The sequence below is a fragment of the Dromiciops gliroides genome, chromosome 3 (genome assembly GCF_019393635.1).
Source record: "Dromiciops gliroides isolate mDroGli1 chromosome 3, mDroGli1.pri, whole genome shotgun sequence".
Lineage (NCBI taxonomy): Eukaryota > Metazoa > Chordata > Mammalia > Microbiotheria > Microbiotheriidae > Dromiciops > Dromiciops gliroides.
In genome coordinates, this window is record NC_057863.1 from 264,105,449 (window position 1) to 264,132,708 (window position 27,260).

General features: G+C 36.3%; 1 protein-coding gene across 2 annotated transcripts in view; it reads right to left on the minus strand.

Moving 5' to 3' along the window:
- NCAM2 (neural cell adhesion molecule 2) overlaps positions 1-27,260 on the minus strand; it is a 269,560-nt gene that overhangs the window by 207,191 nt on the left and 35,109 nt on the right. The window contains exons 2-4 of one of the 2 annotated variants that reach the window (XM_043993010.1): positions 18,214-18,288; positions 1,904-2,110; positions 885-1,028 (exon numbers count right to left, since the gene is read on the minus strand). The exons of the other annotated variant lie outside the window; for it this stretch is intronic. Coding sequence (XP_043848945.1) covers positions 885-1,028; positions 1,904-2,110; positions 18,214-18,288 — 426 coding nt within the window. The remainder of the gene's footprint in view (positions 1-884; positions 1,029-1,903; positions 2,111-18,213; positions 18,289-27,260) is intronic. 2 annotated transcript variants of the gene reach the window in all.

Below are 27,260 nucleotides of genomic sequence, written 5' to 3' on the forward strand. Positions count from 1 at the left end.
AGAAATGAATGGCTTAGGAAAACTGCTCTTTAGGATGCACCAACGTTTTATTTTAAGTGACTATTTTTCTGGTTGATGAATCAAACTATTACTTGAACCTTGTTATTACTGTAAAATTTTGTCTATTCTTTGGGAATACTATATATTATAGCACAAATATAGGTTGAAGAGAGAGAGATGTACAAAAGCAAAATGGATTTCTGACCTTTTGGATTCTTTTACAGAGTAGATCAGATAAATACTAGAATAGTTTAATTAATAAACTAAACAATACATAATAATCCACTAACCAATTAATTAATTAATATCTGGCAGACTTGTGCCTCAGTGAGTAAAGTGTCTTTTTTCTTCCAAATACTTTACCACTTTCAAAGTGATTTACTTATCTGGTCCTCACAAAAATCTATGAGGTGGGTAATACAAATATTATTATCCACATTTTACAAATGAAGAAACAGAGTTCATTAAAGTTTCCAGAATCAAACACGTGGTAAGTGGCAGAGCTTAGATTTAAAATCAGATCTTCTGACTTCAAACACTGTGCTAGTTCTTTAAAAGAGAACTGTTGGGGCAGCTAGGTGGCACAGTGGATAAAGCACTGGCTCTGGATTCAGGAGTACCTGAGTTCAAGTCCAGCCTCAGACACTTGACACTTACTAGCTGTGTGACCCTGGGCAAGTCACTTAACCCCCACTGCCTTGCAAAAATTTTTTAAAAAAGAGAACTGTTATTCATGTCAGAGTATATTTTCATTTTACTTGGGATTAATTATATATTTCAATGGCAAGAGGCTTTACTGTTGGAGAAAAGCAAGAGAAAAATAAATGCCTTTTAATTGTATTATAATTATAACTTAAAACTTAGCAAGTTACCAAGATACTAACTGTTGGAGTGTGTAGTGACTTCCTCATTATGATACAACCAGCTAACAATGGGTGCAGGTGAGCTGCTAACTTGGCAAACCACTTCTGCATCCTCTCCTTGTTTAAATTCTTGAGGAGATGCCACTTCTTTGAAAGTGAGTTTTTCTGTAATTAGGGGAAAAAACACAAAAGAATAAAATGTAGTATTTCTTATTTTCCTATCCAAGTCCATATAAATTAATGCAAAAGTAGATTTCTTATTTAAATTTGTCCCGCAAAATCTGTCATTCTTTTTCATAGCATCACAAGTTTTAGAGCTAGATGAAATATTAGATCACTTAGTCCACCCCATCATTCTGTAAATGAAGAAACTGTGGTCACATATATGGAGGAACTTGCCTAAGGTCTTATAGGTAAAGCTAATATCTGATCTGGGGTCTTCTGACTCCAAAGCCAATCCTTCTTCCACATATAATTACCATCTGTCCACTTTGAGATATATGAGTTCTGTTTTTTAAGTAAAAACTTCATAAGGAGTCAGATATAATATATTATTTTGTGTGAAATGCATTTTCTTTCTTGATAAAAATTAATTCCCCCCAAAGATGAAAATATTATATATCTTCTTGTGAAAGGTTCAATAGAATGTCAACCTGTCTAAATTTTCCCATGGTTCTAAGCCTATAAGCTTGAGCTTTTTTAAAGAAAGATTTTATTGCCATTACCCACTACAAAATTCCTTTGATAGTGATCTTTCTCTAAAAGATCTTAATCCCTCTGATTTTCCCTGCTAATACTATGCACCAAAAAATTACCATGTTCATTATTGCTAATATTACATAGTGGTCTGAAAGAATTAAAGCATTTTCAATTCATTCCATTTCACCAAAAGAATCAAACTCAAATATATTTCCTTTGCTACTATAATACCATTATTTTAAAAACTGCATTCTATGGGGGATTATCTAAATATCTTCACTGAAATGGTTTTTAAAGTATTACATTAAAAATAAATTAAAGTTTATTTGAAAATGACTTACGGTAAATCACCAAAACAACTGTAGCTTCTTGAGTCTGTCCCTTAGTATCTGTTCCTTGACACCGGTATATTCCAGCATCCTCTATATTTGCATTATAAATAGTTAGTCGGGACCTAGCACCTTCTTTTTGTACCACTACTCTCTGTGTAGAAACTATCTTCTCTCCTTGAGGATTGTACCAATCTATATCTTCCAGTTCTCCAATTGCTGTAAAGAACAATATCCAAAGAAAAGTTTAAAATGCATTTAAAAGTGAATTTATTGGAATTGACATTTGTTTCTATTCAACCAACACTTTGAATAACGCAGGAAAAAATGGAAGAAGAACGTAAATCTGTCTTAAGGTCTAACAAATCAAAAAAAAAGCACTTAGTCAAGTCAGTCAATCAGCAGCATTTCTTAGATACTTACACTTATGAAAAAAAAACCCACAAGGCAAAAACCAGCTCTTCTTCTCAAGCATCAGATATTCTGATGGAGAAGACAACATGGAAATAGCTAGGAATATACAACATATATGCAGAATATTATGTGGGTCATCTGAAAATGAAAAGGCTAATTAGCTAGCAGCCAGAGGGTGGCAGGAAAATCTTCCTGCAGAGGTGGTACTTGAGAAGAGAAACTACAAGTCAGAGATGAAGGGGCAGAGAATTCCAGGCAAGGCACCATCTGTGAAGTATAGAGGAAAAAGGAGAGATATTTTTTTTAATAATGGGAAGGAGGGCATTGGCATTTCTTGCCTTGCCAGTTCAAAGAAAACAAAAGGGAAGAACTGATTCAAATTTTTATATATTGCCAGAGCAGTGAAAAAACAAAACCAAAACAAACAAACAAAAAACCACAACATGCATCTGGGTTCCCCTACGCAAAGTTAACAGTTTTCATTGGGGGAAGTCAGGGATGAAGGGGAGTTGATGATATTCAAAGTATCGGTTTCCTTTTTTGATTGTTTCTTTCCTGTGATCAATTGAGTGAGTTGAGGTTAGAGAGGAAGTCACTCCTGAGGTGCAGGGCTGGGAAAGAGTGGCATTATCCATCAAAGGTGGGAAGCACCTATCACACAACTGCTGGACTTAAAACACATAGGACTCATAAGTATGCACTGTCAAAAACTGAAAATACGAAACAGTAACGCATAACTCCTATCATGTTCTACTGGGTGGCTGATGCTTAAAACCCCAAACATCAAACATTCTGTGGGATCAACCATTTCACTTTCACCTTGACTCTATACTGTCAGACAGCTCCTTCAAAGTTCCTATCTTCTGATCAGTTAGGGGATGACTTGGGCTCATTCCCTTATCTGTAGTTATCTTCTACAAGAAGGGCATGCTTTCAGAAAATCCCACCTGATTCTTGTTGGCTCCAAACGAAGAGTCTAGGAGCTCTTTAACTTAGGATGTTGTCTCCAATGCTGGAACCATAAATCTTAGAATTGTTCTTTGATAACTATGCTCATAGAAAGAAACACAAGCAGAAGAGGCGGCCAAGGAAAATGAAGTCCAGGATAAGGCTTTTAAAGTCAGAATGTGTGCCTGGTGCCCTTTGTGAGTAGCCGTCATCACTGTGGGTTGGGAAGCAGTGGGGCCCCTACCTTTCCTCATAGTAAGCACCAAAGAGGGACTTCCAAGGGACAGCTAGGTGGTGCAGTGGATAGAGCACCGGCTCTGGAATCAGGAGGACCTGAGTTCAAATTCGACTTTAAACACTTGACCCTTACTAGCTGTGTGATCCTGGGCAAGTCACTTAACCCCCATTGCCCCCCAAAAAAAAAAAAAAAAAAAAAAAAAAGAAAGAAAAAGAAAGAGGGACTTCCATACAATACTTTCAGGAGAAAGGAAAAAGGAATCAAGAACAGAAGTTATTTCTCCCTTTGAAATCTGCTGAGTGGTCAGCAGTAGCCAATCCTCTTTTTTTTTTTCAATTTTTTTTTCAATCAATGAAAATGTCTTTTCTCTCTTCCAAATTCCCTTCCCTCAGTGAGAAAGAATTAATGCGTTACAAGCATGCACAGTCAAGTAAAACAAATTCCACCATTGGCTATGTTAAAAAAAAAAAAATCTTCAGGGGTAGCTAGGTAGCGCAGTGGATAAAGCACTGGCCTTGGATTCAGGAGGACCTGAGTTCAAATCCAGCCTCAGACACAACTAGCTGTGTGACGCTGAGCAAGTCACTTAACCCTCATTGCCCTGCGAAACAAACAAACAAAAATCTTCATCTGAACTCAGTCCTTCAACTTTCTGTTAGGAGGTTGGGAACATATTTCATGATGATTCCTTTGAGATCACGGTTAGTTATGATTAGTGTTCTAAGGAATTTTAAAATGTTTGTTTTCACAATGATGTTACCGTATAAATCATTCTCCTAGTGCCGTTCACTCATTCTTCATAAGTCTTCCCAGGATTCACTGAAACTATCCTCTTCATCATTTCTTATAACACAATAGCATTCCATCACATTCTCCAATTGATGGGTACCCCCTCTATTTCTCATTCTTTCCAATCATAAGCAGACCTTCTATAAATATTTTTGTAAATATGTGTCTTTTTCCTCTCTCTTTCATCTCTTTGAAATATAGACCTGTAAACAGGTGCTTAAGTCTATTTATCTAAGACATTTCTCATTAATAGAAAGTGATTGTTTGAGGTTCTGTGCCTTTGAGGGGATTACAGCTGTCAAGAATTTGGGAGAAGTGAGAGCCTATTCTGGCTTCTGCTTTTGAGAGAGAAGTCACAGGGAGGCAGTCAAGATGGCAAAATGAGAGGAAGCATTTTTGCCAAGTTCACTCAGCAGACTTCCTCCACAACCACCTAGAAGATGCACCAGACCAAATTCTGATGGGCAAATCCAAGAAAAAGTCACAATGAGTCATTTTTCTAGCCCAAGGCACCTTAGGATGACAGAGATGTCTGTAGACACTGAGTTAGGGCTGGTGAGGAGTACAGCACAGAAGCAGCAGAAGTGATAAGAACATCCCAGGGTCCAGGGAAAGAAAAGGAGCTAAGACTGAGCACCAGGGCAGAAAGCCCAGGGGCAGAAAGACATCTCAGGAACCCTGAACTAGAACTGGCTGTAGGAACAGGTGCCATCTAGTGTCTCTGTTACCCATCACCCATTTCTGGGTCACACATCCAGGGCAGAGAAGAACAATAGTAAGTGAGCATGGGGTCTAGCTGAATAGTGAGAAAGGAATAAAATCCCAGAAACTTAGTTAGCTATGTGGTTCTGAGGCCAGATGCAGAGCAGTTCTAATCTTGAACCCAGCCCATAAGTCTACAGTGGAATAATCAGGGCAAGAGACCAAGGGAGAACAAGCAGCCCAGTCACTATGAACTTGTATAACTTCATAGAACACTAATTGTCACAAAGTCCAGAAGTAGTTTACTAAAATTCAACCAAAACCAAACCAACAGATCCAACTTGCAGAGCTCAGAAAAAGAAGGCGGTGAACAGATCTTTTTGTATATCATACCACTTTTGAAGCATTCAAAATTTAGAGGCCCACAGATTGAGCTGTGAAAGCAGCAAGACTTAGATCATTTTGCTACACTGCAATCCCCTGCCCCTATACTCCATCCCAAATGAGTAGAGACCACCACTAAGAAAGTATAATGTCAAGAAGTAGAATGGAAGAATAAGCATACAAAAAAGAGCCCAACCATAAAGCATTAGTATGGTAACAGGGAAGCTCAAGACTCAAACACAGAAGATGACAATGTTTTAAAAACATCTATAATCAAAGCCTCAAATAAAAGTGCAGATTGGAATAAGCAAATAAGAATTACTAGAAAAGTTAGAGGAGGAGCTAAAAACGATTTTAAAAATCAGATCAGAGCTATGAAAGAAAGATATGAAAAGAAAATAGTTTGGTTAAAAAAAGGCACAAAGTCTTACTAAAGAAAATGAGAACTGTCCAAAGAGAAGCTAATGACTCCTTGAAACATCAGTAAATAATAAAACAAAGTCAAAAGACTGAAAAATAGAAGAATATGAAATATATCGTAAGAAAAATAACTGACCTGGAAAACAGATCAAGGAGAAATAATTTAAGAATCACTGTACTGAGGGGCGGCTAGGTGGCACAGTGGATAAAGCACCGGCCCTGGAGTCAGGAGTACCTGAGTTCAAATCCGGCCTCAGACACTTAACACTTACTAGCTGTGTGACCCTGGGCAAGTCACTTAACCCCAATTGCCTCACTTAAAAAAAAAAAAAAAAGAATCACTGTACTGCACAAAATCCATGAACAAAAATGAGCATAGACATCACATTTCAAAAAATTATAAAGAAAAACTGCCCAGATATTTTAGAACCAAAGAAGAAAGTAGAAATTTAAAGAATCCACTACTCACTTCCTCAAAGAAATCACAAAATAAAAGCTCCCAGGAATAATATAGCCAATATCCAGAAGTCAAAGAGAAAATGATGCAAGGAACCAGAAAGAATTAATTCAGGAACCACTGTTGGTATTACACAAGATTCTGCAGCTCTCAGGCCTGGAATGTGATATTCCAGAACATAAAGGATTTAGGATTACAACCAAGAATTACCTACTCAGCAAAACTAAGACTAATCTTACAGGGGAAAAAATGGTATTTCATTAAATAGAAGACTTTTAAGCATTCCTGATGAAAAGACCAAAACTGAATAAAAATTTGACATTCAAACACAGGATTCAAGAAAGGAACAGAAAGACAAACATGACTGAGAAACTGTAAGGGACTAAATAAATTTAAACTGTTTACATTTTCATATGGAGAAATGATGCATGCAACTCCTCAAAAACCTATCATCACCAGGAGTCTTGGAGGGATTCTAAACAGACAAAGGCCTAGGTGTGATTCTACTATGTTTGAATGATTTAAGAATTAGAATGGAAGGGGTAGGGAGGAGAAGTCTACTAAGGAAAAGGGAAAGGGAGAGAAATTGGGGGAATTATTTCACAGAGTGCACAAGGAAGAATTTATGTACTTGAGGGAGGAGTGAACAACACTTGAAACTCACTCTCATCTGAACTATTTGAAGGAGGGAAGAATAAACACACATACACAGCTGGGTGCAGAAACTCATCTCCAACAGGGAAGTAGGAGTAAAAAGGGGTAAAGAGAAAGGGCAAAGGGGGAATAAGAGGGAAGGTAAATTTAGAGAGGAAATGGTCAGAAGAAAAATAAACTCTTAAAGAGGGGACAGGGTAAAAAAGGAAAGGATGATTATAAGAGAATAGGAGGGAGAAAAATACTTAGCAATCATAACTGTAAATGCTAATGGGATGGGGGAAGCTAGGTGGCCCAGTGGATAAAGCACTGGTTCTGAATTCAGGAAGACCTGAGTTCAAATATAGCCTCAGACACTTGACACTTCCTAATTGTGTGACCCTGGGCAAGTCACTTAACCCACATTGCACCCCCCCAAAATGTTAATGGGATGAACTCACTCACAAATCAGAAGAGAATAGCAGAATGGATTAAAAATCAGAATCCAACAATATATTAACAAAAAACATGCTTGAAATAAAAAGATAACCAGAGAGTTAAAATAATAGGCTAGAGCAGAATCTATTATGCTTCAGTAAAAGCAAAAAAAACCCACCTTAATTAAAAGAGATAAACAGGGGAACTACATTTTGTTAAAAAGTACCATAGAAAATGAATTAATATCAATACTGAACACATATGTACCAAATGGCATAGTATCTAAATTCCTAAAGGAAAAGTTATATGAGTTGTAGGAGGAAATAAACACTAAAACTATACTACAGGGGAACTTCAATTTACCCCTTAGTCCCAGATAAATCTAACCATAAAATAAACAAGGAAGACATTAATGAAATCCACCGAATTTTAGAAAAGTTACCTTTGGAGAATAATAAGAATAAAAAGTAGTATATTTAATTCTTAGCTATGCAAGGAATTTTCACAAAAATGGAAAATATATTAATGCAGAAAGGCAGAATTATTAAATATATCTTTTTCTGAGTATAATGCAATGAAATTAAATTCAGTAAAGAGCTTTTGACGAAGAGATTAAAATTAATTACTTAATCCTAAAGAATAGGTGGGACAAAGGACAAAGCATAGAAATAATAATTTCATTAAAGATAATGACAGTAATGAAGCAACATCCCCCAATTTTTGAAATACAGTCAAGGCATTAATTAGGGAAAAGCTTATATTGCTAAACTCTTTTATAAATAAAAAAGAGAAAGAACAGATCAATGAATTGGGACTGCAACTAAAAAACTAGAAAATAAAAAATTAAATAACAAAATAGAAGTCCTGAAAATCAAAGCTTAACAAAACTAAAGTTATGGAATTACATTAATAAAATTAGAAGCTGATTTAGAAAACACAATAAAATAGAAAAACTATGAGCTAATTTGGTATTAAAAAAGAAAGAAAACCAAATTACCAGTATCAAAAATGAAAAAGGTAAATTCACAACCATTGAAGATGAAATGAAAGCAATTATTAGTATCTATTTTTCCCAAGCAAATTCCATGAAAACTGACAATCTAAGTGAAATAGATATTTAAAAATATAAATTTCCTAGATTAATAGAAAATGAAATAAAATACTTAAATAATCCTATCTTAAAAAAGAAATTCATCAAACCATAAATGAACTCCCCAAGGGAGGGGGAAAAACCTTTAGGACTAGATGAATTTACAAGCAAATTGCATCAAACATTTAAAAAAATTATTAATTTAATAGTACATAAACTGAAAAAATAGGTAAAGAAAGAATCCTACAAAATTCCTTCTATGATGCAAATATGGTCTTGAAACCTAGACAGTCAAAACAGAAAAAGAAATCTATAGATTGATTTTCCTAATGAATATTGATGCAAAAAATTTATATAAAACACTCACTATCAAGGAAAATACAGAAATATATCACAAAGATCTGACACTATGACCAGGTTGGATGTGTGCCAGGAATTCAGCACTAGTTCAATATTAGAAAAACTATAAGCATAATTAATCACATTAACAGCAAAACAACAAAAATCATAGGATTATTTCAATAGTTGCAGAAAAAGCTTTTGACAAAATACCAAAACCCATTCCTATTCAAAACACTAGAAAGCACAGGAATAAATACTCCTGATAAGGAGTATCTAAAACCAAAAGCAAACATAATCTGCAATAAAGATAAGCTAGAAACCTTTCCAATAACATCAGGGGTGAAGCAAGGTTTTTCGCCATTGCTATTCAATATTGTACTAGAAATGCTAGCTATAACAATAAGACAAGAAAAAAAATTGAAAGGATAAGTAAAGGCAGTATGGGGAAAAAAACTATCATTTTTTGCAGATAATATAATAGTTTACTTAGAGAACCCTAGAGAGTCAATTAAAAATCCAACAAAACAATTAGGGATTTCAGTCAAGCTGCAGGATGCAAAACAAAACCATATAAATCATCAGTATTTCTGTACATTACCAACAAAACCCAGCAGGAAGAGATGGGAAGAGACATTCCAAGTATTTTAGACTCTTTGTAGTTTGTCTTGGAGAACTTTGAAGGGGAATTTTTTTTGGAAAGGTGCCTATTACCAATTTCTGATAGACAATATACTATCAAGATAAGTTGTCTGCCAAATAGAAACTATAGAAATGAACTCGCAGAATTGAGTGCAGCATACTAAAATTCTGTCCTTGAAGGACCATTAGAGACTGGTGGGCTTCATAAGAGGGGGATGGGAAGGTGAGACCACCACCATGAATCTTTGAAAGTGTGCTAACTAAAAGCACACAATATGAGGTGCTAGAAACTAATGGCCCTTGGGAAAATTGAGGTTTTCAATATTAATATTTATGATTAAAAATCCATATTTGATTAGGGTGAAGTTTTTCCTGAAACTAAATTATAACGTGGTCTAATTTAAAGTGAGATGTGTTTTACTATTTAGATAATTGTTGTAAATCAGAAATTACTGCAAAATACATTTAATATCTGGCATTAAGGCAATATGCTTGGAAAGTGCATGGATCAGGTAAACCTAAGTTCAAATCTGGTCTCAGAAGTGTACTAGCTATATGAACCTGAGAAAGTCACTTCAACTCTGTTTACCTCAATTTCTTCATCTATGAAATGGGTTAATGATAGCACCTACCTCTCAGGTTTGTTCTGAGGATCAAATAAGATAATAATTGCAAAGTGCCTAGCACTTTAATTGGAACGTGGTAAGCACTATATAAATGTTAGCTATTATTCTTATTAAGTGTAATTGCTCTATACTTTTTGAATGCAATTGGTATAGAATAATAAATTGATAGATGGTGATTTTCTACATAAGAGGATTTTGAAATGCATTCAAAAATCAAGAATATTGTCTGCTATTGTTAAGCTTCTACATTTTCCTGTATTGTGATTTTTGAGAAATCATTGTATAAGAAATGATGTTAATTTGAAAAATGATACCCAGTAGGGCATATAATTTTATCATTAGGAAAGTAACTTTTTTTTTTTTTAGTGAGGCAATTGGGGTTAAGTGACTTGCCCAGGGTCATACAGCTAGTAAGTGTTAAGTGTCTGAGGCCGGATTTGAACTCAGGTACTCCTGACTCCAGGGCCAGTGCTCTATCCACTGCACCATCTAGCTGCCCCTCTAATCATTAATTTGGGCTCTAGGATGGATTTAAACTAGAAAGGATGAATAACAAAAGGTTTTATATGTGCTTATGTGTCCTTTTATGTACTTACTGTTAACTGTTATTGCAACAATATAAGAAAAATACTAATAACCTAGTTCTAAGCTAGTGAAATTTTGCTATTTGAGGTAAAATTTCTTGGGATAGTGACTTGATATTGTTCTGAGTTTTGATTTCATGTATAATTATCTGAACTGTCATTAAACCAAGAGCTCACCATTTAAGGGAAATGTCATGTATTCTGAGAGTTCTTAGGTGGGAAAGTTTAGGTGATTTGTGCAGGGAGTTGGATAGGCAAAAGGAGGCTTCTGTTGACTTAGTTTCTCCATTATGCTATTTCCTTTCTGAACAGGAAATTTTTTCCACTTGATTAATCCTGAGCATATGATACCCTGTGAATAATGTGCAACTGCCCCATGACTGGTTATTAACCCTTCCCTGGAATTACAGAGCAAAGGGAGTGTATTCCCATTATGCTCACATTAAGTTGTCTGTGGCCTTTAAGGTACAGTCTTCATATTGTTATGACCACGTTTCTCCTTTTCCCTTTCATAGAAAACTTCTATAATTAGTTCAGGTGAACTACAGAAGTTTCCATCATTGCAATACTAAATATATTAATTAATAAAGCAATATTAAAACATCTCTGAGCTTCTATAATGAGATGCAAGTGTGAAAGATCTTACTATTTTAAATCTGAATTTGTGGTTAACTTCCTATCCTAAACAACTAGGTATCTCATTCTTTCAGGATGGTGTGAGGATGATCAATATTCTCAAAAGGAAAGAATGAAATAAAGATGTAAACATTTGAAAATTTTAATGGAATAGTCAAATTAACTTTGAGAAAGCAACAAGATTAGACTACTTTAGGAATTATGATATTATATACCCTAGCTTCTTAAACTGTGAGTCACAACCCCCTATGGGATCACATAACTGAATGTGGGGGTCATGAAAAATTTGGCAACAGTAAAAGGTTATGTATACCTATTTTATATACATACATATATCTGAGGTCGTGTAAAAATTTCTTGGGTGAAAAGGGGTCACAAATGGAAAAAGTTTTAGAAGCCCTGTTATACACGCACACATATCACATACACATATGATTCACTTCCAAATGTTTTTAATTGTAGATATGGGTTTTGAGTTTGTTTTAATAATAAGTTTTCAAACTTGGATTAAGGATTTTGACATGTAAAATTGCATTAATAATTGTAAAGACAATTTAAAATCACTTTTTTTTCCTGTTTTGAAGTATCTGATAATATTAAGAGACAGAAGGACTCTCTTTACAAGTCATAGATCCTTTTAAGATTCTTCCCTCAGCCTGGAGATGGCATAAATCAGGTCCATATCAGGTGCAGTGTTCAAATAAAGATAGAGCAAATGGTATATAACACTGAAATTCTTTGAACTTTCAGATGAATTATGGATTCCTAATTTAATGTTCTTCTTATAGTTCTGTTGTTAATAAGATTAGCTCCATAAGGTTTAAACTAGTTTTTACCATATGGAGTAGTTACTGGAAAACCAAATTTAGAAGGTTGTATTAAATTGTGTTAAGTCCTTGTTACTGCCAGATCTTAGCAACATTAAATAGGGACTCTCTGAAAGTGACTTGGAACCAGAGAAGTAGATCTGAGAGAAGGCACCCCCTCCAGAGCTGGCCTGAGAACAAGGCCAATTCCAAAATATCCAAGGGAAGACTTTTCCAGGGATGACATCTGGGACTCAAGATGAAATGTGCTGATAAAATGGAAATTGGGTGTGGTTCACAAAGAGACAATGTTGTTTATTTATTTATTTATTTATAGTGAGGCAATTGGGGTTAAGTGACTTGCCCAGGGTCACACAGCTAGTAAGTGTTAAGTGTCTGAAGCTGGATTTGAACTCAGGCACTCCTGACTCCAGGGCCGGTGCTCTATCCACTGCGCCACCTAGCTGCCCCAACAATGTTATTTAATATCAGTAATCATTATTGTTTTAATTTGGCTTTGATATTTCATGCTATTTATGTTTACCTGGGAGAAGGATATGCTCTAATTCCTTTTATTTGTTGTTTGAGGATCAGAGCCATTCCTCCTACAACTTTTCGTCAACTAAGCCTGACTTCTGTTTTTTTGTTTTGTTTTGTTTTGTTTTAGTGAGGCAATTGGGGTTAAGTGACTTGCCTAGGGTCACACAGCTAGTAAGTGTTAAGTGTCTGAGGCCGGATTTGAACTCAGGTACTCCTGACTCCAGGGCCGGTGCTCTATCCACTGGGCCACCTAGCTGCCCCATGACTTCTGTTTTTACTAACCTCACTTGCCCAAAATTTGATTTATGGAATAATGTTAACTGTTTGACATTCTTCTGGTAGAAGCCAAAGGGAAGTCTGAATTTCCTATAGTTATTTAATTATTTTTTCAGCTATCCTAGCTAAATGTGTAAAAGAGAAATTCCCTGACACTGAATTTTCTTGGTTACTTTGATGGTGTGCAAATAAATCACCCCCTTTCAATCAGTCCACTATGAACCCTCTAAACATAGTTACTAATATGTAACCTGACTTAAATTACCTCTACAGTCTGTTTAACAAGGTTTGTCTCCTTAACAGAAAAAGAACCTGCATGCACAAAAATATTTATAGTAGCTCTTTTTTGTGATGATAAAGAACTGAAAACTAAGAGGATGCCTATCAATTAGAGAATGGTTGAACAAGTTGCGGTACATGAATTTGATGGAATAGTATTGTTGTTCTTTGTCCTTCATTCTCAAAGAGAATAATGACATCAGGGTGATGTCATGAATTGCAGTAAACTGGATTTTAAGTGAGGTAAGGCTGTGCAGGGTCACCAACCGCACTCTCTCTTCCAGAGCCATCTGGGTCAAGTGGCAAGATATATAGCAGGACAACTAGAGATGGCCCAAATATTTTAAGGCAATTGGGGTTAAGGGACTTGCACAAGGTCACACAGCTGGCAAGTGTCTGAGGTGAAATTTGAACTCAGGTCCTCCCAACTTCAGGGCCAGTGCTCTATCCACTGTAGGACCTAGCTGTACCTGGAATAGTATAGTGCTATAAGGAATATTGAAAGAGGAAAGTTTCAGAAAAACCTAGAAAGACTTGTATGAACTGTTGCAATGTGAAGTGAGTAGAACCAGGAGAACAATTTATATAATAGCAATATTTTAAAGATAATCAACTTTGAAAGACTTAATAATGTTGATCAAGTAAATAACGAACCACAACTCCTAGAGATTCATTAAGAACTCTAGATAGAGAACTGATGGATTTAGAGATTAGATTGAAGCATATTTTATACTATTTCTTTTTTTCTGTAACATGTTTGGCATGACTACACTTTTTTTGTTTTTTGGGTTTTTTTTTTATTTCTTTTCTTTCTTTTCTCTTTTCTTTTCTTTCTTCCTTTCTTTCTTTCTTTTTTTTTTTTGCAGGGCAATGAGGGTTAAGTGACTTGTCCAGGGTCACACAGCTAGTATCAAGTGTCTGAGGTTAGATTTGCACTCAGGTCCTCCTGAGCCCGTTCTTTATCTTCTGTGCCACCTAGCTGCCCCCATGATTACACATATTTGTAATGGGTTTTATTTTTCTTATCTTCTCAAAAGGTTAAGGAAAGGGAAGGAGAAGGGAGAGAATTTGTAACAGAGAAAAACATTTTAAGTCAAAGAGAGAAAAGATATTCGGGGAAGGAGAAAGGGGGGAAGGAGGAAGAAAGGGAGAAATGGAGGGGGAGGGAGGGAGGGAGAGAGAGAGAGGAAGAGAGAGGAAGAGAGAGGAAGAGAGAGGAAGAGAGAGAGAGAGAGAGAGAGAGAGAGAGAGAGAGAGAGAGAGAGAGAGAGAGAGAGAGAGAGAGTTATAGATTTTCTTTAGGAAGAGGCCCCTAAAGGGAACAAAAGAATCTGTGAAGGTCATATGTAGAAGAGTCAGAATTCCACTCATGATTCCATCACCAGTTTATCACACTAAAAACTTTGGGGATTTCGCCTTAGGTGAAATCTGGAACTCCCTTTCTTGGTTCAGCTGAGATATCTCACTGTCAGTGGCAACTCTGTAAATCGTCTGGCATTTCCTCATTTGTATGATTTATTTTTCCTCTCATCTTGGACAAATGGGCTTATTGTAATTGACATTTGCTAAGTAGGAAGTCAAGTTTTGGATATATAGCTTAGGGAACTCCTTCTCTATTATGGTATTATGGTAACCTAAAAATTATTTCCACTACACTAACAATATTTTGAGAGCAAATAAAATTCTATTTTTCATTCAAACTAATACTTATAATGATTTTCTTCATACTAGTAATTTTATAATCAAAATGCTGATATTTTATTGTGAAAGAGATTTTCCTATCAGGTGATTTTTTTTCAATTTTTGATGCTTTATGTTGTTTATACAAGTTATATTCTCATCTAACTCTCCACATCCATATATACCCATATTGAACCCACTCTTTATCAAAGAAATGGAGATAGGCAAAAATTATGATCAAAACAAGTACATGTGACAACATATGCAATCTTTCTCTCACATAGTTCTCTACTTTTCTACAGAAAAAGAGAAATGTGTTTCATCATCTTTGTCTGGGCCCAAGAGTAGTCATTATAGGAAATCTGAATTTAGCTGCTTCTTAGTGTTGTTTTTATTTACATTACAATTGTCAATATTGTTTTCTTGGTTCTGAGTACTTTTTATTTTTTTAAGTGAGGCAATTGGGGTTAAGTGACTTGCCCAGGGTCACACAGCTAGTAAGTGTTAAGTGTCTGAGGCCGGATCTGAACTCAGGTACTCCTGACTCCAGGGCCGGTGCTCCATCCACTGCGCCACCCAGCTGCCCCGGTTCTGAGTACTTTTACATCAATTCACACAAATAGTCTCTAAATTCTTCATGTTAGTCGATTCTTATGACACGATAGTATTTTGTCTTATTAATGTACCAAAAGTTGTTTATAGACAGAATATCTATAGATATCCACATTGTTTCGAGCTTTAAATCTGTTTTTTTGCCACCAGAGAAAAATGAAAAGTAGAGTGGTGCAGGTGATAGAAAACTGGTCTTGCAATCTGTAAAACCTGGCTTCCACTCCTGCCTCTGAGAGTTACTTAACTTCTCAACAATTATCTAAGACTTGAAACTGTATAGCAAGTGCTTATCTGCATTGGTGGAAATAGTTGACTCACATGGAATTATTTATACCAATGAAATTATAGGTCCAATTAAAAAAAATTATATTTATTGATCAGTAAATATGATGTATCCCTCTAGCCTGTTAGTGATGATGATGATAATAATGATGCATGCTCTTTAAAGGTATGAGCAATTTCACTTTTGTACTTGTATTACCAGGACTTAGGACAACACCTGGCACATGATAAACAATAAAGGTTGTTAACTGACTTATTTATGGGATATTTTGTGAGATGATGGTTTAAAACTTTTTCTTTTTCTTTTTTTAATTTTTTTTTTTGTGAGGCAATTGGGGTTAAGTGACTTGCCCAGGGTCACACAGATAGTAAGTGTTAAGTGTCTGAGGCTGGATTTGAACTCAGGTACTCCTGAATCCAGGGCTGTTGCTCTATCCACTGCGCCACCTAGCTGCCCCTAAAACTTTTTCTTGCCAAAATACTTTCCAATTATTCCAGAAGATCTTCTGGGTTTAAAATGTTTATTTATATTTGTTATATTCATTTCCAAATAAATCCTTCCCCCATCCTCTGCCCAAAGAGATTTCCTTTATATCAAAGGAAAAAAAGGAGAAAAAGTAATTCAGGAAAACTAAACAACACATCAACGGAATCTGACAATATATATGCATATACATATATGTATATGTGTGTGTATATATACATGAATGCATGTATGTGTATACACACATATGTATTTCTACATCCAAAGTCCTTTCCACCTCTACAAAGAATGGAAGGAAGTTCATTTTCTTATGTCTTCAGTAGTTTTTTTTTTTCATTCCATTTACATGTTGTGATCACTGTGTATACTGCTTTCTTGATTCTGCTCACTTGTCTTTGTATCTGTTCATATAAACCTTTCCATGCTTCTATGAATTCTTGAAGTTCACTGCTCTTCAGAGCAAAATAATATTCCATTAATATTTACAACCACCATTTGCTTAGACATTTCCCTATGAATGGTCATCTATGCTTACACTTCTTTGATCCTATAGGGCTTTGATGAATATTTTGGCATGTTAGGTGTTTCTTTGACCTTCTGGGGTATCTACTGGGATTTCTGAGTCTAAAGGAATGGACATTTTTGTCACTCTCTTATCATTATTCCAAATTATTTTCCCGGAAGAATTGAAGCAATTCACAACTCCATCAATACTATATTAACAGGGCTGTATTTCTATAGCCCTTCCAAGATTAACGTTCCCTTTTTTGTAGTTTTCTGCCAGTTTGTGGAGTGAGAATAGGTATTACTGAAAAAGCCATACAATTCTCATGAGAAAACTATTGCATCAGAGAGAGAAAAGATTTTCCATGTCAAACAGAAAACTGATTTTCATTTGTTTTGGCACAAGGAGTTAACAGACCTATAATATTAAACACAACCTGCAATCCATGTTTCTTGAGAAAGTTTCCCCTTGAAAATATTTATGCTAATAATCATTAAAGCACTTTGAATCTCTCCTGTAGAGTAGGTTGGTCAGGTAATATGATCTTTGTGGTTATACTGATAGCTGGGAGAAGAAACAAGCTGAGCCCAGTTTTTGTTTGTTTTGGGGTATGCCTCAATTATTGTCACAGGGGGAAGGGAAACATCAGGTAGGAAGCATTTATATGGTACCTATTATGTGCCAGTTACTGTGTTAAGTGCTTTGATATTCACAAAAAAAACCCCATCTGGTAAGAGCCATTATCATACCAATTTTAGAGTTAAGGAAATTGAATCAAACAAAATTTAAGTGCCTTGCTCAGGGTGTGCCTTGCTATTAAGTGTCCTCTAGGATCTGAACTCAGGTTTTCCTGATTCCAATCCTAGAACTCTATCTACTGTATCACTTTGCTGGGGGAAGAAGTAAGTCATCTCTGTAGTTTACTATTTTATTTTATTTGGGGGGGGGCAGGGCAATGAAGGTTAAGTGACTTGCCCAGGGTCACACAGTAAGTGTCAAATGTCTGAGGCTGGATTTGAACTCAAGTCCTCCTTATCCATGGCTGGTGCTTTATCCACTGTGCCACCTAGCTGCCCTCAGTAGCTTACTATTTTAACCAAATAGTTTTGCTATCTATGTGATAAACTCAATTGTTTCTGCTTATGCAAATATTCTCAGCATACTCTACATTTCAAAGCCCTAAGTGATATGTGCTGCTTATAATTTTACAGAGACAACTGAAATTATTTAAATGAATACATTAGCATGCACACATTATTTATATAATGGAATTATTTGTAAAAGAAATAACCTGCTCAAATTAGCATTAACCCCCCCCGAGGTATATGTCAAAATACACAGGGCATATTAAACTACCAAATGCTATTTCTTACAATATATTGTTAGGAAAAAACAAACTTACAGATAATACCAATATTTTTATAAAGTTAAATTGATTAATATTTAATAATTTTTCAAGATTAATATTAAGGCTGAAATATATCAAATATAATCTTAAAAGTATACTCAAATACATACCTGTACATGTGAAGAATTTGGACTCACCAACACTAATTTCTACTTTGCTAAGTGAAATTGTCACTTGTAGAAGAGCTGAAAAATATAATTATTAAGCTATAATTAAAATAATGAATTAAATGACATTATATGAGAAAAAGTTATTTCATTATTTGGAATTTTTCTCCAAGATAAACTATAACTTAACTTACCTTCCATGTTTAATTGCCCAAAGGAATATTTTAACGCTCATCTTAACATTTATAAATCATATTTACTATCTGGTTAAGCTGATTTTGTGTCAGAGAATTTGGTTTTGAATCCTAACTCGGTGGCTTGTTACAATTATTACCTTGGACAAGTAGCCTCTCTAGGGATCTCGGCTTTCTCCTTCAGAAAATGAAGGATTCTGACTAGATGATTTCTACAGCCAAGGTTAGCTTCTATCTGATCTCAAGAGAGGGAGGAAGTGAAGGCTATTGAGAAGAATAAGAATTGGGAGAGAACTAGAATGAGGACAACAGAAGGGTGCAAAAATAACTGTGGTGCTCAGAACTGAACATTATACTCCAGATGAGGTCTGACAAGAGCAGAGTTCAGTAGGACTATCACTTTCCTATTCCTAAAAAGTACGCAGCCCAGGATTAGCATTAGTTTAAGGCTGATATACCACACTGCTAAATCAGATTAATTTGCAGTTTACTAAACACCATAGATGCTTTTGAAAACAAACTGCTTTGTAATCATGCCTCCTCTGTTGTATATTTGTAAAGCTGACTTTTTTGGGGAGGAGAGGGATGGTATTTCATCTTATTAAGTTGAACCCAATGTCCTATACAAGAGGTGTCAAACTCACAACCAGGCAAAATTGAATGCTGGGAACCAGATTAAAATGAAATTGGCTAATGTTTAGCAAAATAAAGAAAAATACAATACAACACAGAAAATGTTAATTTGTGGTTTTCTAAGTCAATATGAGGTCCCCAATTGGAGTGTGACACCTCTGTTCTCTTCATTCTGTCATTGTGTTAGCTGTCCCTTCCAGCATGGTGACTTGCAAATTTGATGAGCATATCATTACATTAATGCTTTTATCCAAAGCAATGTTAAAAGGACAAAGTCAAGCTAAGATTCCTAGGGTACTAAATTGGAGAATTTATGTCAAATTGACACCGCACTAGACAACTACTCTTTGTGCATATCTATCTAATTAGTTGTAAATCCATCTGACTATATTATCATCTAATTCATATCCCTTCATTTTCTCTGCAAGAATAATTAGTGATGCATTATGAAAAGCTGTGCTAAATCCATAGCATTCCCTTCATCTACTACTTTAGTAATCCTTTCATAAAAAAGGAGATAGGAGGGCAGCTAGGTGGCACAGTGGATAAACCACTGGCCTTGAATTCAGGAAGACCTGAGTTCAAATCCGGCCTCAGACACTTGACGCTTACTAGCTGTGTGACCCTGGGTAAGTCACTTAACCCTCATTGTCCACCCCCCCAAAAAGACAAAAAGGAGATAGAAATAGACTAATATAAATTTTCTTGAAGAAGATACACTGACTTTGTAACCATTGCTTCCCTTTCTAGATGCTCAACAACTATTTCTAATAATCTTTTTAAAAATTTTTTATTTTTTAAAAATATTTTATTTTTAAAAAATTTTTTATTTTTTAAAAATATTTTATTTTTTGGTGAGGCAATTGGGGTTAAGTGACTTGCCCATGGTCACATAGCTAGTGAGTGTTAGGTGTCTGAGGCCGGATTTGAACTCAGGTCCTCCTGACTCCAGGGTTGGTACTCTATCCACTGCGCCACCTGGCTGCCCCCTTTTTCTTTTCTTTTTCTTTTTTTTTTTTTAGTGAGGCAATTGGGGTTAAGTGACTTGCCCAGGGTCACACGGCTAGTAAGTGTTAAGTGTCTGAGGCCGGATTTGAACTCAGGTACTCCTGACTCCAGGGCTGGTGCTCTATCCACTGTGCCACCTAGCCGCCCCTGCCCCCTTTTCCCATTATTCTCAAGCAAAAATCCTATCTCTTCTTTGATACTCATTTTTTTTCTTTCAACATAGTTCAATAATAATACCCCCTTTCTTTGTCTTTAATTTCCCTCACCAGTTTCAGGTCATTCTCAAATTATCCCTGACACGAATTTTTACACAATTTTACTACAATTATAGTCCTTTTTATGTTACTTGTTCTTGCTTTTATCTTAAGTACAATTTCAATTGCTGGCATATTCTCTGTATCCAGATTGGTTTCTTCAAACAAATTATAATTTTCCTACTCATTACCATTGTCTCCCTTTGCGTCTTCAGAATTTTACTTAAAAAATATTTCCAAAGAACAAAAATCTGTCTTTTCTTCCTACCTCCCCCTTTTCCTTGAAAAAGAAAAACAAAACTCTCGTAACAAAAATAATGGCTAACATTTATCTACAAGGCACTGTGCTAAGTGCTTTACAATTATTATCTCATTTGATCTTCACAGCAATCCTGGGAGGTAGGTGCTATATGCATAATTAATCAATTGGCTATTTTAACCATTTCCCAAAAAATATATGTGTCAATCTATATATCAAATCCATCATATTTTTGTCAAGAAGTGGGTAAGGTATTTCATGATGTCTGGAATTGTGGCTGTAAATTGCATTGATTAGAGCTCTTAAATCTTTCAAAGAGGTTTGTCTTTGGAATGCTGTTATTTTATTATTTATTGCCTTGGTTATGTTCACTTCACTCTGTATTATTTCATTTGTCTTTTCAAATTTTTTTGAAACCATCCTCTTCGTTATTTCTTACTCCATAAACAGTATTCCATAATGTTCATATACCATAACTTGTTTAGCCATTTCCCCAAATGTTGTTAGGTAAGTAATTACCTTCTGCCCTCCCTTTTTCCAGTTCTTTACCACTACAAAAAATTGGTACAAATATATTTCAGAATAAATCCTTTTCCTCCTTCTTTGATCTCTTTTGATATAAACCTAGTAGTGATATCACTAGGTCAAAGGGCATGGACAATTTAATAGTATTACTTTCCAGAATGGTTAGACCAATAACCATTAATGTACCTGTTTTCCCATAGGCCCTTCCACATTTGTCATCTTTTGGGGGGCACAACTTGGCCATTAATTTTTTGAGATTAGGTCTCACTATCTGCCTAAGCTATGACCTGCTTTGTTCTAACCTAGGCCGATTTGATTGACCTTAGATACTGGATGGTCCCCCACACCAAATGAATGCTGGCTTAGTGTGAAATTCCACTGGCTTTAGCCCTACTGCATAACCTCAGAGCTCCAGTGATCTACCAGCTTCAGTCTCCCCAGGGAGAAGAAATTACAAATTTGTGAAACCATGTCCTACGTCACTTCTGCAAATCTAATGGCTATGAGGCTAAACCTCAGAGTTGCTGTTTGTTTTTAATTTAATTTTTTTCCAGAGGTTTTGTTTTTGTTTTTATTGCTGGGCAATGAGGGTAAAGTGACTTGTACAGGGTCACACAGCTAGTGTCAAGTGTTTGAGGCCGGATTTAAACTCAGGTCCTCCTGAATCCAGGGCCAGTGCTTTATCCACTGCACCACCTAGCAGCCCCTCAGAGTTGTTTTAAGGTGAATTTCTCCATTGGTGATTTGGAACATTTTTTCACATGGCTACTGTAGCTTGCATTTCTTCTGAAAATTGTTCATATCCTTTTTCCATTTACAATGCTAGGGGAATGTCTCATTCTTATAAATTTGAATTAATTCCCTGAGTATTTTAGAAATGAAAATTTGATCAGAGAAATTTACTAGAAATATTTCCCCCCATTTCCTGCTTCTTTTGGTACATAAAGTGAATGCTTAATAAATTCTTGCTGATTTGTTGACTTTTAGCTTCACTGATTTATATAAGATAAAGTAAGATAAAATTTCTGCTTTTTTACATTTGTTTGTGAGGTTTTTATGCCAAGTAGGGTTAGTTTTAAATTAAATGGTTACATTTTGCAAAGGTATCATAAATAGCTAAAGCTTTGTTTACTCCTTTCTATTCCCACTCTGTAACTACCTCAGGTATTAGCATCTCTAACTTTCCTAGGGGATGAAGGGAAGTATAGTATATGCCAGGCACTTTACACATGTTATCTCACTGGATCCTCACAAAAACCTTGCAAGGTAAGTGAAGTTTTTTACCCCCATTTTACAGTTCGTGAAAATGAGGCAAACAGAAGATAAGTAACTTGTCCACAGTTACACAGCTAGTAAATGTCTGAAGCTGGATTTGAATTCAGTTTTTCTTCTGATTCCAAGGCAAATGTTCTATTTACTCTGCCACCTATCTGCCTCTATAATTCTATTCCAGTCCATAACTTCTTTTTTATATATAATAGATTTATCCATGGCTAAAAGGAGCAAAGTGAGGAACCCCAACTGCACTACCATTGTAGCTCTCTTGTCTACCTCTCCCTGTAAATCATTTAACATTTAGATATTATGCTATTCAGGGTATACATGTCTCATATTGAGGTCAATTCATTCTCTATGGTACCTTTTAGCTAAATGTAATTTTGCTATTCATCTCTTTTAATTAAGTTCATTTTTGCTCTTCCCTCATCTGAGTTATAATTTCTACCTCTGCCTTTTATACTTAAGCTGAAGCACCCTGGATTTCACTCCAGGATATCATTTCATTTGTATGAATCTGAATGTTTCAACTGTGTTTCTTATAAAGAACTAAACCTCTGGGTTATGTGACCAAAGAGATGGAGGATTATATATTTTCTTGGATCCTTATGTCTCAAAATTCTTCAAAACAGAAATTTTGTGCCAAAAATAAAGCAACTTCAGTTGTCTCCATCAGAGGTGTTAAACTTTCAAAACTCCCCAGTGCAACCTGAACCAGATTAAAATGTAATTGGGAGATGTTTAACAAAAGAAATAAAAATACAATAATGCATAGATGATATTAATTTGTGGTTTTCTAAGTGAATATCTGGCCTGCAGGGATCCATTTCTATTTTAATTTTTTTTTGGTGAGGCAATAGGGATTATGTGACTTGCCCAGGGTCACACAGCTAGTAACTGTTAAGTGTCTGATGCTGGATTTGAACTCAGGCCCTCCTGAATCCAGGGCCGGTACTCTATGCACTGTGCCACCTAGCTGCCCTCTATTTTAATTTGAGGCTACTCTGTCTAGGATACCAAGAACCAAAAGATGATAAAAACTCTAAAACATAAACTAAAGCCTAACTCACACTCATTCATGGTACACTATCATCCACTGATTATCATCCTGGCAGCCAGGCTGCACTAGTCACCCGACCCATGTGCTTGCAACAAAACATAATCTTACACTGTGGTCCCAAATCCTTTTTCCCAGTGCCAGGAGGTCCACGCTCCAAACTTGCAGAAGTTTGCTGCGGACTTGATAGCCAGCACCATGGCAACATTATATACTACAAAGGGTCTCTGAATGAGAATCAAGAAGAAGGAATGGATGGGGCAGGACATGTGTCTGGTCTTAAAACAGAGATCGACACCATACTCCCACCCTCCTCCCAGAGTCTAGGACATCCAAACTCCATACAACAAAAATCAGTCCAGGCTGCAATAGGATTGACATGACAGTGTTCTGTTGTCAGGCCAGAAAACTGAGCAACAGAAGGAATGGAACAGGACACTATGTACCAGTATCTATGAAGCAAACTCACAAGCCTCAGAGAAAGAACCCAGAATCTAGTATTCAGCTACAACTAGTTCTATTCCCTCTAAAGTCACTTCAGGGCATAGACCTAGGCTAGTGAACCATGAATTAATCAGCACAGGAGAAGGCTGAGGCACTTTGAGACAATGCCTCCAGGGAAACTACCATCAGAGGGGAGAGCATCAGAAAGTACACAAGAAGAGAAATTAAGGGAGAAAAGACTGAAATCACCAAAGTTCTCAAAAAGAAGATAACTTAAAAGACCTTGAGCATAAGCAAATAAACTAAGTGGAAAACAGTAACAAAAGATCAAAGAAATGAGTTCAGTAATCTATGAACAAATAATGTAAAATGAAGGAAAATGCTTCAACAGTTGATGAGACAGAGGACTCAGTGGATTTTGAGAATATGGACTCACAATTACATTGTTCGTGAGTGGTTTAATTTCTATTTTACCTTCTGCTTCTAGAATATCAGGGCAATTTCCCTGACAATTTCCTCAAAGATGATGCCTAAGCTCTTTCTTTGATCATGGTTTTCAGGTAGTCCAATAATTTTCAAATTATCTCTCCTGGATCTATTTTCCAGGACAGCTATTTTTCCAAGGAGACATTTCACATTGCCCTCTAATTTTTTATTCATTTGGATTTGCTTTGTTGTGTCTTGATTTCACATAAAGTAATTAGCTTCTATTTGCTTAATCCTAATTTTTAAGCAATGATTTTCTTCAGACAGCTTTTGTACCTCCTTTTCCATCTGGCCAATTTGGATTTTCAAGCTGTTGACTTTTTTCATGATCCCCCTGCATCACTCTCATTTCTCTTTCCATTTTGTCCTGTACTTCTCTTACTTTTCCCTCTACCTCTCTTAATTTATCTTCAAAGTCCTATTTGAGCACTTTTATGGCCTGAGACCAATTCATATTTTTCTTTAAAGCTTTAGATGTAGGAGCTTTGATTTTGTTTTCTTCTTCTGAGGGTATATTTTGATCTACCTTGTCACCAAAGAAACTCTTGATGGTCCGCACCTTCTTCTGCCTGCTCATTATCCTAGCCTATTTCTTGGCTTTTAACTCCTTCTTAAAGTGGGGCACTGCTTCCGGGATGCACTGTCCCAAGCTTCAGGGGCTCCAAGGTGGTATGATTTAAGGAGAGGCTCGTTCTCAGTTCGCCTAGCCTGTAAGTAACCATGGGCCTGCTTTCTCTTTAACCTGGAAGTAGAAATCTGGTTTAATGTGGTCACAAGCTTGGCATGCCTGTGCCCCTCTTCCACTAGGCTGCTGCCATTCAAGTCAATACAACAGTGCTCTGCCTGAGCTCCGGCAGAGACCCCAGCTATCTCCCCCAGGCAAATGCTGGACCCCCTCACTGGCCCATGAGCTGAGTTCCAGAAGTAGCCACTTATGCTGATGACTCTGGGGCTCTGGAGGTGTAGCCCGTCTGGGGCTGGATCTGTGAGGTGTGGCTGCGCTTCCCTCTCACTCCAGTACAGCATACCTTCCCTGTTGCCTTTTTAAGCCATCTTTGGCTGGAAAAATAATCCCACTCTGTTATTTTGTGGGTTCTGCTGCTCCAGGAATTGTCTTATGGCATATTTTGGAGGTAGGTGGATAGATTGTGGGGAGCTCAGAAAGTTACAGCCTTTCCTCTGCCAAAGCCTTTCTTCCGCCCTCTTGAGTGGTTTAAAAGAGAAATGAGAATTGTGAGGGAAGAAATTATGGCCTACACAGCAGAAATAATTGGCAGAATGGAAAAACCTGAATTTGCAATGGAAAGTCTTACCACAGAAATAATAGATAAGACAACTGAATGGGAATGTAAATACACAGAAGCAAAGGGCAGTGTAAAAGAAGAAAAGCCAAAAGCAATAACATTAAAAGAAAATATGCCCTCTATTCAAGCAAAACATATTTATCTCAAAGATAAGAGCAGCCTCAGGATATTAGGTCTCCAGAAGAGAACAAGTCAAAAAAGCTGAACACTACAATGAAGGAAATAATATAAGAAAATTGCTCAGAAGATCAAATAATCCAGTTTGCCTCCAGAAAATAAACTTGCAAACTACAATAAACATAATGGTGAAATTTCAGTGAGAAAAAACAAATTCTTCAAGCCACCAAGAATAAGACCTCCAAACACAAAGGAAAAGAAATTTGAATAAGACTATTCTACATCTACTAGAAAACACAGAGGCAATGGAATAATTAGGTCCAAAGAGCCATGGAGCACAAAATTCAGTCCTAGATGACGTATCTGCAAATCTGAGCTTAACCATGAATGAAAAAAGATGAATGTGTTGTAATAAGGAGGTATTTGAAACATTCTTAGAAAGAAAATAAGACCTGAAATGATTATTTGCTTTTCAAAAATTCTATACAAAAGAAATGGAGGCAAAGTTAAAAAATTTAACAGCCCAAGAAAGCCACAACGACAGAGTAACAGAAGAGTGACAGGTAAGACTTCTAAATGCATGCAAGCAGACAGGTGCGAGGGTGGAAGTCAAGTGGAGATGATGGTAGAGAGGTGAGCTCCATGACAACCCATCTAAAGGAAAATTAATGGGTTTTTTTTTGGGGGGGGGTTTGGGACCAAATTACAAAATGAGAAGTTACACGGAAGGGAGGATGGGAGGAGGACAGAGGGCAGTGTGTGATGGGCCCTGGTTAAGTTGAAGGTTAATGAGGGGAAAGTGATTCCTTTGGTCTCTCAGGAAGAGAAAAACCTACAGAGGAATGGGTAAGGAGACAAGGGAGGGATTGAAAAGTGGAAGGCAAAAAGGAAGGAGAGGGCTTATTTGGGTGGTAAGAAGGCTTTCCACCAGTGAATACTCCTGTGAATAAAGACAAAGATGTTCTGTGAAGGAAGATGAGCACTCTGTGCTGAGTGTAGTATGGAAGATTGGGTATTTGAAAAGATCCTACTTGGGGCAGGGTGTGTGGGGGGTGGTATTTGGGTGTACTTGTTCTATTTAGGACAGGGTGTGTGTGTGGGTACTTTGAAAGAGGTGGAGTTAGCTGTTGAGGCAAATGGGGCAGGAGGGTGACCAAGGAGAGGATATAAGGCAGTAGTTATCTGCATAATGGAGGACATGGGGGAAGGGGTCGATTTCCCAATGATAAGTTTAATAGGGGAATTGTGAAGTCAAAGAAGTCCAAAACAGGTGCAGTTGCACGGGAAGTGAGATGTTTTCTGTTTTATGGGTGAATTTATCCCATTCACATTCATGGTAATGATTGTAAAGTGTGTTTTGCCCCATTCTTCCTTTTTTTTCCTTTCTCATTTGGTATATTTATTTTCCTTTTCATTTTTTTTTCTTAACTTTCCCTCCATATTTTCTTTTCTTTTTTTTTTTTTAATTTTTGCAGGGCAATGAGGGTTAAGTGA